This window comes from Schistocerca americana, chromosome 7, assembly GCF_021461395.2.
Source record: "Schistocerca americana isolate TAMUIC-IGC-003095 chromosome 7, iqSchAmer2.1, whole genome shotgun sequence".
In the NCBI taxonomy this organism is placed as follows: domain Eukaryota; kingdom Metazoa; phylum Arthropoda; class Insecta; order Orthoptera; family Acrididae; genus Schistocerca; species Schistocerca americana.
The window spans coordinates 314,827,849-314,845,691 of record NC_060125.1 but is presented as its reverse complement, the minus strand read 5'-3'; the positions used below and the strand labels follow the sequence as shown (position 1 = coordinate 314,845,691).

Here is a 17,843-nt window from a genome sequence, read left to right as displayed (position 1 = left end):
ATTGTTAACCAACAATATCACATAAATGTGTAATGGGCAGTCAGGTGTACATGTTGGTAAGAGAAGGAGCAGTACTTATTGTTATTTACAAAAGCCTTACATAAGCCTCACCATATGATGTTGGGCAGTCTCCTGTTGAAATGTGACATGTGGAATTGTCTGAAGGAGGGATATTACCTCATTCTCTCAAATATCCCTTATGTAGAAGTTACTATTCAGACTCTCCTGAATATGTAGGTGTTGAGATCACATGTTGTAACCAACAACTGGAGTTTGTCTGCCATACAGCTCAACATTGAAGACTACCAGATTATGGTCACCATGTTAGCTTCTAATATGTATGTGATGATATCAGCAGGACACCTTGAAGCAGTACTCATCCTAATACACTTCATTTTGCAGCCCAGTATACCACTGATTCAGCCACATTTCTGTCATAGTCTGAGGCATTTGTGTTTCCTGGACAGTGGAAGCTAAGCCAATGGCTTGCCTCCAGTCTGGCCTACATTAGATACATTCACACTGATGATTCAGAAAGGTCCACACCTGTTGCAGCTTTCCATCACAATGAATCAAGCCTTATTGTTTATTAAGGTTTTCAGTACAAGACAGAGCTTAGCTGGTGCTTATTTTAGCAAATAGCATAATCTATCTCCCACTTGTCATGTTTGACCCTGACCCTACACAGATTCCACACACACATCACTGTCATAATAAAATGCCCAGTATGAGACATAATGCCATGATATGACAAATCAGCTTCCCAGAGACCAGTCATTATGCTCATTGCAAAATCTCTGACAAACTGTTACTGTGTCAATATTAGAGAGACATTCTGGTAGTAATTTACAGATTGTCACTTTCTTTGAGGCCTCTTCATTATCTGAGCTTGGTCTAATGCTCCAAGTAGTTCTACATGAATACCCTCTCTATCCAGTCTTAGTCACTAACATTATCTTAAGTACACTTCTATGTTCATCTCATTATATTTCAGTGTTAACTTAATCTGGGGCTTTTTTCACAAAAAGGTGTAGTTTGTGTTTGTCACCCAGCTGAGTACAGTTTTTATTTATGTTACAGTTTTGTGTATGTACATTGTATATTATAAACTTATTGCTACCAGCACTTCAGTTTTATTTCTTTAAAATTAAAAATTTTCAGAACCGTTTTTAAATAGTCTCACATGAGACAATACAATTCATAATATTGGTGGCAGGTAATATTTTGATAAGGTAATCAGTGACAATAAGACTTTTGTGGGAAATATAAATGATGCCTTCATCCATTATTGTGTGTTTTTATTTTTCACAGGCTTTGTGGTTTTGAACCATACTGGAATGATAGCAGTGAAGCTGAAAGAGACAGCTACATGTTTGAGCCCCCAAACTTTACTTCTCCATTATGGGAAGAAGTGTCTGACAGTGCCAAAGAGCTTATTACACAGGTACTGACAATAATATTAAACAAGTATTTTACCTAATTCAGTAATGATTTGATTATTGTTCAGCTGCATTTATCAATTAATTTATGACAATGTTCACATTTCAGAAGTAGTGATCTGACATTGATTTTCAGTGTAAAGTATAATATGTAGGAATGGAGGAGCAAAGATGTTTTATCTTTTGAGAGATAGCTGGTAAGTTCCAAAGAGCATTAGCTTTATTTTCACCAAACCACCATCATAGCTTCATGCTTACTCTACAAGCCACCACACACATCATAATGGACAGTACTATGTAGCATTACCAATCTTCTCTTTTCTGAATCAGAAATGGAGCAAGAGAAAACTGAGTCTCTATACACCTACATATGAGAACAATTTCCTCTTATCTTTTCTGGCTGAAGTCAACCATTTACCTTCCCTACTACCACCCTTATGTGTTCATTTCATTTTGTATTACTTTGCAACATTATGCATACATATTTAATGAAAAGAACTGTGTCAAGCAGCACACCCCAATATGGTACAGAGACATTACAGAATTGTTTTTCCTACTCATCTACACTAACTTACATTTCTCTACCTTTAGACCAGGCTGCCTTTTGTCAAACAGAAATTCTGTCTAAGTCATCCTGTATCCTCCTACAGTCACTCAATGATGACACTTTCCTGTATATTATAGCATCATCAGCAAACAATCACAGCTTGCTGATCACCCTATCAGACAGACTGTTTATGTAAATAGAAAACAAGAGCAGTCCTATCACACTTCCATGGGTCTCTAATTATGATACTTTTGTCTCTGACAAACACTCACTGTCCAAGACAACATACTGTGTTCTGTTGCTTAAGACGTCTTCAAGCCACTCATTTATCTGGGAACCTACTCCATGTGGTCAGATCTGCATTAACTTTTTTCGATGTGGTGCAGTGTCAGTTGCTTTCCAGGAATCTAGGAATACTGATTCTGCATGTTGCCCTTGATGCATATTTCACAGGTTATAATGTGAGAAAAGGACAAGCTGAATTCTGCAAAAAATTTCTAAATCTTTGTTGATGCATGGACAGAAACTTTTCTGTCTCAAGGAAATTTATTATATTTGAACTTAGAATATGCTCACTAATTCTGCAGCAAATCATTGTTAAGAACATTGAGCTGTAATTTTGTGCTTCTGTTCCTTTACCCTTCTCATATGTAGGAGTCACCTGCACTTTTTTCCAATCATTGGGACTTTGTACTGGAGAAGAAGTTCTCAATAAAGACAAGCTAAGTAAGGAGCCGATGCCAAAGAGTACTCTCTGTAAAACCAAATTGGGATGCTGATCCAGATCTGGCAACTTATTTGTTTTCAACTCTTTCAATTGCTTCTCAGTGCCAGGGATATCTGTTTCTATGTCCTCCATACAGTAAACTGTGTGCCAGTCAGATCCTTCTGCATGACTGATTTTTCAAACATGAAATTTAAAACTTCATTTTTCCTTTTGCTGTCCTGTATTGGCACACCAGATTGGTCAATGAATGACTGTATAGAAACCTACAATGCACTTAGTGATTTTACATAGGACCAGAATTTTCTGAGGTTCTCAGCAAGATGTTTCACTGAGGTATGAAGGTGGAAGTTTTATGCTTCATGTGTGGTCATTTTGTGCATACACAAATTCTACTAATTTTTGCCTGTCATTATTTGCACATCATTTTTTGAACTGAGAGTGCAAGATTCTAAGCTCTACAGCATTTTTCTGAAATTTATCAGTAAACCACAGTGAGTCTCTTCCATTATTAATTCACCTGCTTGACACATGCTTCTCCAGAGTGCAATTTGCAGTCAGTTTAAACTTTCTGCATCTACATCAATACTCCACAAGCCACCTGACGGTGTGGGCCAAGGATACCTTGAATACCTCTATCGGTTCTCCCTTCTATTCCAGTCTCGTATTGTTCATGGAAAGAAAGATTGTTGGTATGCCTCTGTGTGGGCTCTAACCTCTCTGACTTTATCCTCATGGTGGCTTTGAAAGACATACGTTGGAGGGAGCAATATACTGCTTGAGTCCTCGGTGAAGGTATGTTCTCAAAACTTCAACAAAAGCCCGTACCAAGCTACTGAGTGTCTGTCTTGCAGAGCCTTCCACTGGAGTTTACCTATCATCTCTGTAATGCTTTTGTGATTACTAAATGATCCTGTAATGAAGCGTGCTGCTCCATCTCTTCTACCAAAATGTAGACTTTCACGGCCAGAAATATCATGTCCATTATAATTATCTGGGCTATTATGCCATGGTCGGTTGACGAATTCTGTGTCGATTCCCAACTTTTCGTCTCCGACTGCGGGAGACATCTTCAAGGGGGTCCGTAGCTCAATGGAAGGTCCAACACACCCACTGGCTCGCTACTGACAACAGTCAGTGGACATCTATCTCTTCTGTCAACCCTATCTGGTACTGAGCCCACACTGGTAAGCAATATTCAAGCACTGGGCAAACAATGGTCATACGACATTCCTATGTGGCACACCTGAAATCACTCTTACTTCAGAAGACTTCTCTCCATTGAGAATGGCATGCTGCATTCAATTATCTAGGAACTCTTCAATCTAATCACACAACTGGTGTGTGTCCAATGCTCTTACCTTGTTCATTAAATGACTGTGGGGAACTGTATCAAATGCCTTGTGGAAGTCAAGAAACATGGCATCAACCTGGGAACCCGTGTCTTTGGCCCTCTGAGTCTCATGGACGAATAGCATGAGCTGGGTTTCACACGATTGTCTTTTTTGAAACCCAAACTGATTCCTACAGAGTAGATTTCCAGTCTTCAGAAAAGTCATTATACTCAAACATAATACATGTCCCAAAGCCTCTACAACTGATTGATGTTAGAGATATAGGTCTATAGTTCTGCACATCTGTTCAACGTCCCTTCTTGAAAATGGGGATGACCTGAGCCCTTTTCCAACCTTTTGGAATGCTACACTCTTCTAGAGACCTACTGTACACCACTACACGAAAGGGAGCAAGTTCCTTCACATACTCTGTATAAAATCGAACTGGTATCCCATCAGGTCCAGTGACCTTTCCTCTTTTGAGTGATTTTAATTGTTTTTCTATCCCTCTGTAATCTATTTCGATATCTACCATTTTGTCATCTGTGTGACAATCTAGAGAAGGAACTACAGTGCAGTCTTCCTCTGTGAAACAGCTTTGGAAAGCTGCCAGCATGCCTATCTGAGTCCAGGAAGCAGTGCATTAACACTCTCGGCTACCCTGGTGGGTTACTCTGTTTCCAACATACTGGAATTAAATGATCTCCATTCATTGTCTAAGTATGATTTCAACAATACTTTAACTGCTCTTCCCAGCATAAAAACTCCCCTAGCCTTCTTGAGGCATTTATTAACTTTATTAATCGTTGTCACTGTGATAACATCATGATCTATAATGATTGGAGTGATGAATAGCATGGAGCTGTGAGCTTTCAGCCAAAGCCTTCTTCAGAAAAGAAAAAAAAAATACCATACACACACACACACACACACACACACACACACACACACACACACACACACAAGCAAGCATACCTCACACAAGCATGTATGCATGAGGTACTCTTGCCTGTATGAATGTGTGTGTTTTCTTTTCTTTTTGGAAGAAGGCTTTGGCTAAGAGTACAATGTGTATCAGTATTTTGTTGTGTTTGTCTGAAACTTAATGGGTCATCTTCATGGTGAGTAGCAATCTATCCATTTCATAATATTGTTTTTACCCCACAGGTTTCTATCTAGGAGGATGTCATCATCATTTACCATACAGTAGAGCTGCATGCCATCAGGAAAATTTATGGCTATTGTTTCCCCTTGCTTTCAGCTGTTTGCAGTACCAACAGAGGAACTCCATATTGACTAGTGTTACAAGACCATATCAGTTAATTATCCAGACTATTGTCTCTGTAAATACTCAAAAGGCTGCTGCTCCCCTTTAAGAACCTTTGTTTTGTCTGGCCATTCCACAGATATCCCTCTGTTGTAGTTGCACCTACAAGATGGCTAACTATATCATTAAGGAACACAAGTCACCTCACCAAGGCAAGATTCACAGTATGGGGAATGCGAACTTGATGTTTAAGAACTTATATACCATCACAGTTTATACACTGTTATTGACTAAAATGAATTCCCTGCAAATAAGTCCTTCCTTCATCTCTCAGTTGCAGCCTATGCTCCTTTCTTTTCTGTTAGTAAGATACTTCCATGAATTCCAGGTGGCAGGATAAGACATAATTTTGGATGAACTGTGAAATTTGCAACCACAAAGCTGGTTCAAATGGCTCTGAGCACTATAGGACTTAACATCTGAGGTCATCAGTCCCCTAGAACTTAGAACTACTTAAACCTAACTAACCTAAGGACATCACACACATTCATGTCCAAGGCAGGATTCGAACCTGCGACCGTAGCGGTCACGCGGTTCCAGACTGAAGCGCCTAGAACCGCTCGGCCACAACGGCCGGCTCCACAAAGCTGGAAGTAAACATAATTTCCACACAGATTCTGTGTGCTAGTTTAGAATTTAGACTGGAGTTTTATATCTAGTGTAAAAACCTTTAACAGGTTGCTAGCAGATATTGGGTAAGAAATTTGATTTTCTAGATATTCAACAATACAGTAAAGACTACTATTTAACCAACATTAATACTTGGTAAAAAAGCATTAAAAACAAGTTGCATATGTGGAAGAGATGTAGAGATACGAGAAGGCTCCAAAATGATTAACGTAATGATAAGACAAAGATTCCAAAACCAGATTTAAAACTACAAAACATTTCCAGTGGCAGATGTAGATTCTGATGATAATTCTTTGAATATGAATTGCATATTAAAACTGAAGAAATAGCAGAAAAATAGTAAATTAAGAAGGTAGGACCTGGGCAAGTTGAAAGAACTGGAGGTTGTTGAGAGTTTCAACAATGTTATTTAGGCAATAATTGATTGTATGTGTAAGGAACACAATAGAAGACAAAGGTGTAGTAAACCTGAAAGATGAAATAGTAGAGACAGCAGAGGACCAAAAAGGCAAAATGACAAAGCCCAGTAGAAATCATTTGACAATGCAAAAATGTTGAACATAATAGATGAAAGGAAAAAATATGAAACTGCAGTTTATAAAGTAGGCAAAATGAAATACAGATCTCTAAAAACTGTGGCTGATAGGAACTGCAAAATGGCAAACCTCTGGGAAAAAGGAAACAGTTGTATCAATATAGAGAGCTCAGATGGAAAATTATTAAGCAAAGAAGGGAAAGCTGAAAGGTGGAAGCAAGATACAGGGTGTTACAAAAAGTACCAACAAACTTCAAGTTACTGTAGAGGATGTCATGAGGAACAAACTGAGGATAGAAAACTATGTCTGGAAACATCATCCAATGATGTTACAGAGCACTGAAATTATATGTGCTGGTGCCTGCTGTTAGGCCACCTTTTGGCACCAAACATGACATTGTTCACTGACAGACCGTGCGCGAAATGTCTTGCAATGTTGTTTATTGTTCAGTGATTCCACCCTGTTGCTGCACACACTGCCAAACATGACATCCTTCATTTCTATGACTGCTTCACAGCCAGTGCCATATGGATCCTTCCCACTGACAGAAGCTTTTTTGAATTGCGCAGGTGGGAACTTCCCTGCAATACATCATATGTTCTCATAACCCTCCTGGCTTCAACCATTGTTAGACACTGTCCTCATATATCCAACCCCTTCCCTGTTCCCATTCCAGCACTAAACAGTTGTCATTCCACCATCACACCCAGTCTTTTTACTTCTCTCTTTTCCCACTACTGCCCCCCCCCCCCTCCCCACCTCTACCCTGCCCAAAATCTAACCTGCAGCACTTCACTGTCCCCTCCCCCACCACATGAGCCCCCCCCCCCCCAGCCTCCTCCTTACTCCCACCTAGTTGTCACTCCCATCATGCACAGACGCTGCTGCTTGCAGTGTGGTTTCAGTTGCCTGAGACTGCAGTCGTATGTGTGAGGGGTGTGTGTGTGTGCGGGGGGGGGGGGGGGGGGGGGGGTCTATTGTTGATGAAGGCCTTAATAACTGAAAGCTTTATTTGTGACAGTCTTTTTGTTATGTCTATCTGTGACTCAGCATCTCTGCTGTATGGTGAATAGCAACTTTCCTTTCCATAAATTTGTTACAGGTTTTTTGAGGTTTTAAGGCAGTTTTTCACTGTGTTTTAAAAATTCTTCCAAACTGTGAAATGACATGGCTAAAAAAAATTACCTCAGAAGCTCTTTAAATGTAGTTTTGTTGCCTATCTCCCATTTAATTTCTTGAGGAAGAGCATTACATGTATTTATACCAGAATATTGCACTTCTTTCAAATTTTTACATTCATTGTGAAAATCATGCTTCCCCATTGAATTGTACTGGTGGTATTCACAGCTACAATGGCATAAATCAGTGTTTTTACTGATGAAACATGTAAGTGAATATATGTATTGAGATGTAGTTGTAATAACTGAAAGTTTCCATAATAGGCTTCTGCAACATGTCACTCTTACAAAAGGCTTATGAGCAATGAATATTTTCTGTGCTAGGGGTTGATTTTCCGAGAAAATGATTCCATACGACATCAATGAATGGAAGTAACCATAGTATGTTGCTTTTGCAGTGCTTAAGCTTCCATGGTCAGAGATCATTCACAGAGTAAAAATTGATAATCTTGTAAATATCTAAAATATGATGAGACCAGTTTACTCTACAGTCAGTCTTAACTCTCAGAAACTTTGTTACTTCAACTCTTTCTGTTACCTGTGTGTCATATTTTAACAGTTATTTCTTCCTCAATTTTGGCAGTTGGAAATGAACTGAATGAAGTTAGTCTTACTAAAGTTTAGTGAAAGATCATTAGCAGGAAACTGTTTGATTAAATATATAAGATTATAATTAACAGAGTCTTGAACATTTTACATTTACAACCATTAACCATTATGTTAGTGTCATGTGCAAAGATGGTAGAATTACATTATATCATTGTAGAATGAGGTAAATCATTTATAAATATCAGGAATAGTAAAGGACCAATAATAGATCCTTGTGGCAATCCACAGTTAATGCCTCTCTATTCTGATGAAGCCATGCCACCACACAAATTGTTTAATCTATCTAAGACTACTTTCTGAGTGTGGTTTCAGTTGCCTGAGACTACAGTCATGTGTGTGAGATGCATTTGTGTGAGTGTGTATGTGTATGTGTGTCCATTGTTGACAAATGCCTTAATGCCTGAAAGCTATAATTGTGAGATTCTTTTTGTTGTGACTATCTGTGACTCAGCACCTCTGCTATATGGCAAGTAGCAACTTTCCTTCTCTAATATTGGTACATTCCATTCTGGATTTTCCATTGTTCGACTACTTTCTGTTTCCTGTCTTTCAGGTGTGACTATACTGAGATATTTGCTACACCATGTATTCATAAATGGTCTGCCTTCAATAACAGTATTTGGTAGTTCAAAGTGTTAAAGACTTTACATAAATGACAAAGTAAGCTTGTTGTCACCATTTTCTCATTTAGAGATTCCAAAACCATATTTATAAGAGCATAGATTGCTTATTCTTTCACAAGCTGCAACACTGTCATGAAAAACAGTGACCCGTATATGTAATAAGTTTCCTGTAATTTACATCTATGGTCACAAACTTTTGTTAATAGATTATTGGTTTTGGTCTTTAATGACCATCATCAGATCTGCAGCAAAAATGCTGAAGATCTGATGCTGGTCATTAAAGACCAAAACCAGTAATCTGTTAACAAAATTTTGTGACCATAGATGTAAATTAAAGGAAACTGATTGCTTATTCTGTTAAGAGACCTTTTTGGAAACCAAACTGATTTTTGCTATGAATACTGAATTTATGCAGGTGTCCTAAAATTTTAGAATACATAATTTTTTCAAGTATCTTCAAAAAAAAAAAAAAAAAAAAACAGTCCAGAGAGATACTGCCCTGAAATTCGTAGCATCATTTTTCTTGAACAGAGGCTTGACCAGAGCATACTTAAGTCTTTCAGAAATAATTCCTTATTGCAAAGAGGCATTGAAGATGTGATGCAGTGTATCATTTACAGAAGCACAACACTGTTTTAACAACTTGCTACAAATATTGTCTACTCCACAGGAGTTTTTATTTTTTATGGAGGCAACTGTTCTTTCAATTTCAGTTACTATATGCATTTGACTAATTCAGACACTGACAGGAAGAGCTTATTGAAGTTATCAGCTATGATTTCGGGATTTTGTACAAGATTCCCTTTTTGTGTGATTCTGGAGCTGTCTACAGGTCTTTTTTTTTTTATTCCTTCCAGTCTCCCTGATAGCTTAATGTGAAATAGTCTTCATTTTATTATTAGAGTTATCAATTTCTTTTTCATAATACTGTGCTTCTGATATTGGAACCACTTTCTTTAGGATCTTCCAATAAATTTTAAAGTAGCTAGCTATTTCTGTGTCCTTGGACACTCTAGCTGCAATATAAAGTTACCCCTTTGATTTACATGACTGTCTAATCCCACTTGTGACCTATGGCTTCTTTAAGGACAAGGAAATATTGTTCCTAACAAACTTTTTATGAAAAACTTCTTCAAAATGTGATAAGAATTCATTTATGAATATGTTAAACTAAGCATCAACATTACCTGCCCTGTTTACTAAACTCCAATCTTCATGCTGCAGTTTATGGTTAAAAATTTCCAGAGACTCCTTATTCATAAGTCTGATTGATTTCCAGGAGGATGTTGTTCTCTTGAGAGGTCTATCGTCACATAGAGGGAGGTGCTCTCCATGAATGTCTGATAGATCATTTAAGACTGGGGTGACAGTGAAGGTCTGGAACAGATTTACATCTATAAATATAGTCTGTCAGAGTTTGACAGTCAGGTGTGGAAGAGGTTATAAGATGAACATCAATGAAAGTAAAACAAGGATAATGGAATGCATTTGAGTTAAATCAGATGATACTGTAGGAATTAGATTATTAAATGAGACATTAAAAATTTTTAATGAGTTCTGCACTTTGGGCAGCAAAGTAACTGACCATATCTGAAATAGAGAGAATATGAAATGTGGACTGGCTGTAGCAGGAAAAGCGTTTCTGTAAAGAGAAGTCTGTGAACATCAAATATAAATTTAACTTATATGAAAGTATTTGTCTAGAGTGTAGCCTTGTACTGAATGAAACATGAATGATAAACAGTTCAGTTCAGATGAATCTTTTGAAACATGGTGTTACAGAAGAATACTAAAGATTATGTCTGTAGATTGATTACTAATGAGGAGGTACTGAATCAAATGGGGAAAAAAGAAATTAATTGCATAACTTGACTAAAAGAAGGGACTGGTTAATAGGACACATCCTGAAGCATGAAGGAATCATCAATTTCATACTGGAGGAAAGTATGAGGAGTAAAACCTGAAGAGAGAGACCAATGGATGAGTACAGTAATGAGTTTCAAAGTGTTGTATTTTGAAGTAGTTCTTGAAACATGAAGAGGCTTGTGCAAGATAGAGTAGAGTGAAGAGCAGCTGAGTTTTCTGTAACACCATGTTTTAAAAGGTACTATTCTCTTCTTCTCTGAATTCTTTACCTTTTATGTTTCACTTCCACACAAGGCTATGCTCCAGGCAAATATTTTCATAAAAGATTTGCTAATAATTAAATTTATATTTGATGTTAACAAATTTCTCCTTTTCAGAAATGCTTTTCCTGCTACACCCATAACAACAACAACCATCAAGTAAAACAAAAATTTCTAACATACTTAGTAAAAATCTGTTCTAAGTTGTTCATGATGTAAATGTGTCTCAGCATACTTGGTGTCTTCAGTTTAAAAAATAATGATGAAACTGGGTTACACTGGTCTGAAAGAAACATTTCAGAAGAACATGAAATATAAACATGACTCAACAATTATGATTAAAACACATACTGATGTCACAATATATGTTGCAGCTTCTTCATGTGGATCCATCGAGTCGTCTCTCAGCAGAAGAAGCACTTAATCATCCTTGGGTGCAAGGCGAATCTGGTGGTTACAAGCATCTAATCAGCACAGTGAAGCGACTGCAGGAGTTCAATGCCAAGAGAAAATTTAGGGTAACATTATTTATCAAAAACTTCATGTACATCAAATCAATGGAATGGATTCAAACCAACATTGTTAATATTCCTCTCTCCTTTTTCTTCTGCGTCTTTTACTGTAAGATTCCAGGTAACATTTCTATTCAGTTCTATAGTTGAACTATTTTCTCCAGAATTTTCTTCTGTTTCTCAGCTGAGGGAATCTCTAGCTGTAACATGTAGTACATTTTCACCTTCTGTTCATGAGAATAGCAAGTGGCATATAGCAAGAAAAAAACTATGACCGTTCCGTCTATTGTAAAAGTAACATGTGTTATTTGTTAATACTGTATTTATTAACAGGTAGTGATTTATGTTTTATTCTGTTGTGTATATGTGATTCTTCAACTTCTACCAATATTATTCTTGATGAAATAGTCAGTGACCAACAGGCACAATATTTCGGCAAGTGATCACATTGCCATCGACAGGATCACTGACGAACAGTTTGTCAGCGCATTTGATGAAGGCAATGTGGTCACCTGGCAAAAAATTGTGCCCATTGGCGCTAATGTCCAACAATTCATCTGTGAACTGTGTCATAGTTATGAGAGATATCACATAGTTTCTTAGTTAAGTATTTAGAAGTAAGTCTATAACATCCAGAACATATGCTTAATTTATTAGCTATTACTGCTGTTATTTTGTACACATACCTGTAGTAACACAGGATTTCTGTCTGAGAAAGTGGGTGGATTAACCTCCATAGGGCCTGACAGTGGTATATGAAGTATGAACATCAGTCCATCTATTGTTGTTTAGCTCCAATGTTTACAGTCACTCTTAGGAAATTATCATTAAATTTGGTGGAATATGTCACCACTTCTGTCACAGCAATTTTACAGGAATTCAGTCTCATTCGTATCACTGCTTTAATTTGTTTCTTATTCAATAATGTAGCAGATCTTTTTGGTTTATTCTTCAAGTACCTGTTAATAATTATTGATACATACTGACATTTTGGTACCCTTAAATAGGTTAAAAACAGTAATTTCAATTATTTAATATAAATTCAGAAAAAAAGGATATGTGTCATGAGATGGTAATACAGTCAACGATTCATAACAAGTTTGACGTGCAGCTGAGAATGCAACATATAAGGGAAATTAACCACCATCAGAAACTTTTATATTTTTATGGGACCTGTGCCCAACTGGTGTAGGCCGCATGATGACATCATTGTTAGCAGACAAATGATCGAATCATTCTTTGCATAGCTCAGATGAAAATCCTGCAAGATACAAATAAAATGACTGGTCCACGTATCTCAGGGATGTATAGCATAAGACGCAATTAAAAGTATTGACTGAATATAAAAAGTGTTTGTCATTAATGTCCACTAACATGGTGCCATCAATGCCTCTGTTCCAGCTGCAATCACTGCAAACACATCATACAAATTAAAAACTGTATAAAAATGGCATGGCATTTGTTAGAAATAAAAGGCAGAATAAATTTAACTTCCTATGATATTAAGAAAATCTAATTACCATGTACATAACAATCTTTACAATGAGCACAGCAGAATGGCATCTGTTCCTTTAATGGGAGCCAGACAGTGAAAGACAAAACTCACAAGGTAATAACAAAAGTCCTAAGCGCAAAAATAAAATATGAACAAAATAGTCCAGTGATTAGGTATGTTGTTTCAGGTGTTGGTACAGTCACATAAATGTGTAAATTTAAAGCAAGAGCAGAGGTGAATAATTTACAGAGTTATTTCACAAACATTTCACACATACAAAATAGGATGGAATTAAAAGTTATAATACATGGCCCCCTTGAAGGCTTGAGGTGTTGGAAGTATGGTACTTAAGATAGTAGTTACATATAATAACAACTAACAGGTCTACCATTTCATACTAATATATTTTATTGCCCTACAGGGTACAGAGTATGTTGTCACAATCATTGATCAGAGCGAACTAAGTGCAGGTCCATAGAGGTTAGTTGAGCTACCTCAGGGCAGTGAGATTGTTCTGGGCAACTCCACAGAGCTACCTCCCCAGAGACGCCCCCCCACCATAATGCAGAGTATGTGGTAGAAAGCTATGTGCACCAGTGGAATGTCAGTGTGGTGGAGCCGTAAATTGCTGAAATGTCATAAATGACAAGTTGTACTGGTGGGTGCAGTGCATAGCCAAAGCACAAAGTGAGAGGAGCTACTGAAGGCTGAGGAGAAGGGGACAGCAGTGCAGTGTAGATGATTTGATGGTCTGTGACTCGTAAGGCAGCAGGAGGTGTGACATCATCATCACAATGGAGGAGTAGGCATCATACCCGGCATGATGACAAAAGCTGGCATTGTGGTAGTAGAGGCCGCATCATCCTCAGCATCAGCTGTGAGAGCAGCATATACAGGGTTGGTGATGATGAGGGCTCCATCCGTCATGAAGCGAGATGTTAAACCTACCGTATCGATGAAGGAGGGCAGGGGTGTGGCATGTTTGATTGACCTGGAGACTATAGTGGGGCAGAGATGACTAACAGTGAGCCATGAATGGTGACATCAGTATCTTCTGGCAGAAAGTCAGTCATATTTAGTTGTACCTGTAGTAATTGTCTGTCTGCTGTGGAGTTGCCTATGCAGGGCATGCATGCAAGGAGTCAGCTCAAGTCCATGCAGGCCTCAGTCTGTTTAAGGGCACTGCAATGGTCTTTCCTAAGATGATAATGTCAAATGTGTAGGTGTCCTGCTTGACTAAGTGGTGTTGGCCACTGTAGTGGGGGTGCAAAGCCAGCTTGATGGCACCTGTGCACAGCATAGCAAGAGAGCAGGTATTTAAGTTCTTATGAACAAATGTAGGCTTTGCATGATGGGTAGGCAATGGTACACAAATGTTGCATACATGCTCATTTGCATGTTGCACTAGTTCCAAATACTTATCATCCAGTGTATCTACACCTTGAGTGACAAATGGAGCAGCTGACCATATAGACCTCAGCAAGCAAGGCATTCAAATCTTCTTTAAAAGCAATCCTAATTCCTAGAAGTACCCATGTGGGGCATTGGTCCATGACTGTGAGTGGCAGATTAATGGTGCCCTGAGCATGTGGTGCCATCAGTTCATTAGGTCATTTGACAGGGTGGGATAAGCAGTTGTGGGGAAAATAATGGCACCCAAAAAGTTGGTGCAGTTCGTTGAACAAGAGAGACTCAAATTTTCAGCCTTTGTCTGTCATCAGCAATGTAGGACAGCTGAACCTGTCAATCCAGATGCAAACAAAGGCCTTGGCAACTGTGTCAGTTGGAATGTTCGGTAACAGGTTGGCCTCAACCCAATGTGTTGTACAATCAATTATCCCTGTGACTCAGGGAGTGGCCTGACTAAATAAATGTGAATGTGTTGAAAATCCCCCTTTTGGATGAGGGTGGGGCGGGGGGGGGGGGGGGGGGGGGGGGTTGAGTGTAAAGTCCAAGCTTTGTCTGTTGAGAAATTGACAAGGGATGCAGGCCCTGGTTCATGCAGTGCAATCATGCCTAACACTGGGACAGATGAAGAGTTTCATGACTAATTTGAGGGTGGGACATACATCAAGATGTGCAAGATTGTGCAACAAGTCAAACATGTCACATCACACCAAACAGGTTTGATGGGTCCAGGCAGTGTGTGCTGTTGTAGTTGTAGCCCAGTGTTTTTTCTAGCGAGTAGTTGTTGTAGGTCAGGATCTGTGACCTGAGGATCAGTGAGTAGATCAAAGTCCAGCTGAGTAGATGTGACCAGTAAATGAAACAGGTAGTCCATGACTATATTTTCCAAACACAGACATGTCTGATGTCACTGGTAAATTCGAAAACCAGGTCATAGTGGGAAGCATGACTTGGTGTGGTGTTAACACAAGGGTTTCTGATCGCATCTGTGAGAGGCGTGTGGTCAATGTAAATGATTAGAGGGCATCCTTCAGTGTCATCCTGGAAATAGTGGACTGCCTTGTAGATGGCCAGGAGCTCACTATCAAGAGTCAGCCATTTCTTCTGAGTATCGGTTTGCTTTTGAGAGAAGAAATGCAGTGTTTTGTTGCACTGGTGATCTATTCTTGCAGAACCACATCAATTGCATGATCGCTGGCATCTGCAGTGATCACAAGGTACACATCCCACAACAGAAGGGCAAGGATGACAGCCTTTGTGAGATTAGATTTAATCTTTCAAGCATACACATCAGGTGTTGTTCATTGGTGGTGTTATTGCCATGCAGTGGCTAGGTCAGAAGCAAGAGAGTTTCAGCAGTGTGTGGGAGGGGAGATGATGCCTGTAAAACCTGATAACTGATGACTCTGAGTAAATGTTGTAGTGTTGTAGTTTGTGGTTGTCTGAGGGAGGGGAGGGTGGGGGGAGGGGGGAGGAGGAGGCAGATTTGTTCCGATTTTTCTCCAGCATGGGGTATATCCCTGAAGTGTCAACCAAATATCTAATGAAGGTAACATGTGATTGCTGAAGTTGGCATATAATGGTATTGATTATGCCATGTGCTGCTAACTTGTCTAACACAGTGTGTAAATAAATCTCATGTTCATTGGGAGGCTGCAAGAAAATTATCACGTCACCTAGGTAAGCATAGCAGATCATCATAAACTAAAGGCTATGCCTTGTCAATTTAGCCATGACCCACTCTCCATTGTCACCCCTCTTCAATTCTTCATACGATTTTATCCCCATATCTTCTTTGATGTTATTAAAATATGTTGCTCTTGGCCTGCCTCTTGGTTTTTTTCCTAAAACTTTTCCTTCAAATACATTCTTTAGGAACTGGTGTCTCATTATGTGCCCTATCATTTTTTTTATTTTCTTCTTCCTATATAATTTAGCAGCGTTCATTACTTTTTCTATCTACCCAGCTTGTTTTAGTCATTCTTCTCCATATCCACATTTCCATTGCTTCCAGTCTCTTTTTCTCTGCCTTTCCCAGAGTCCATGGTTCACATCCATATGTTAAGACACTCCAGATAAAAGCAGAAGGACATATTAAATAGGAGGCTGTCAATAAATCTGTGCCAAGTCTGGACCACATTTTTTAGTCCATATGCCATAAATAAAACTCAAACAGATCGAATGGCCTGATTATTGCAGTTTTTTGTATATTCTCGTCATCCATAGGTATCTATAAATTGCCCCTTTCACAGTCAACAACACTGAATATACTGGCACCCCAAGTTTGTGTGTGAAGTGTTGTAAGTTCAGTACAGGATAGCTGTCTATTATATGCTGGGCGTTCAGGTACCAACAGTCGTCACACAATCACCTTTTTGATGATTACCTTGATAGCATAAGCCCAGGCACTGTTGGATGGCCATATAATACCAGCATGTAAGAGTTCTTCCATGGTGGCCTTTGCTGCTTTGAGTCTGTGCGGAGGCAGGCAAGGTCGGCAATGGCAGACCGATGGGCTGGGGGTGGTGTTGATGTTATGAACTGTCCCATCACAGAGGGTACAAATAGTCTGAGACTGGATGGGCTGGAAGTGGTGGCTAAGGGCACAGCAATCGATGTTATTGTAACACTATCATCAATGGACAACCCAGTTATGGAGACACTGTCAATAATGCTGGATGTGATCAAATGAGCACAATTAGGTAATGGCACTTAACTGACCTGTTTTGAGGTGGACATAACATCTTCATCATTGGACAATGGGTGTAGATTTTGCAGAATGGTGAGGTACTGTTGAACTCTGTGAAGTTTTCTAGATTTAGGCCCCTCCTAGAACCTCTGTCCAGAGTCCATCTCTCTGCTCACCCCTACCATTCCCCACATTCCTATCTTCTACTTGCTTCCTAAAGTCCATAAATCCAACCATCCAGGTCGCCCCATTGTGGCCTGTTACTTTGCTCCCACTGAGAGAATGTCTGCTTTCATAGACCAACACCTGCAACCTATTATCTGGAATCTACACTTCTACATAAAAGATTCCAACCATTTCATCCACTGACTCTCCACAGTTCCTGTACTTTTACCACATGATGCCCTGCTTGTCACTATTAATGACATCTCCCTTTACACTAACATCCCTAATGCCTATGGCCTTACTGCTATTGAACACTACCTTTCCGAATGGCCAATGTATTCTAAACCAACAACCTCCTTCCTAGTTGCCATGACCAACTATATCCCCACTCACAATTCTCCTTTGAAGGCATTACCTGCAAACAAATCTGGGGTATGGCTATGAGCAACTGCATGGCACCATCCTATGCTAATATAATCATGGGCCATCCAGAGGGATCCTT

The 17,843-nt window shown here is 39.0% G+C and overlaps 1 protein-coding gene across 1 annotated transcript in view; it reads left to right on the top strand.

Moving 5' to 3' along the window:
- The window catches only part of LOC124622290 (calcium/calmodulin-dependent protein kinase type IV-like), a 601,039-nt gene that overhangs the window by 564,554 nt on the left and 18,642 nt on the right, over positions 1 to 17,843 (top strand). The window contains exons 8-9 of the mRNA XM_047147960.1: positions 1,312 to 1,444; positions 11,448 to 11,591. Coding sequence (XP_047003916.1) covers positions 1,312 to 1,444; positions 11,448 to 11,591 — 277 coding nt within the window. The remainder of the gene's footprint in view (positions 1 to 1,311; positions 1,445 to 11,447; positions 11,592 to 17,843) is intronic.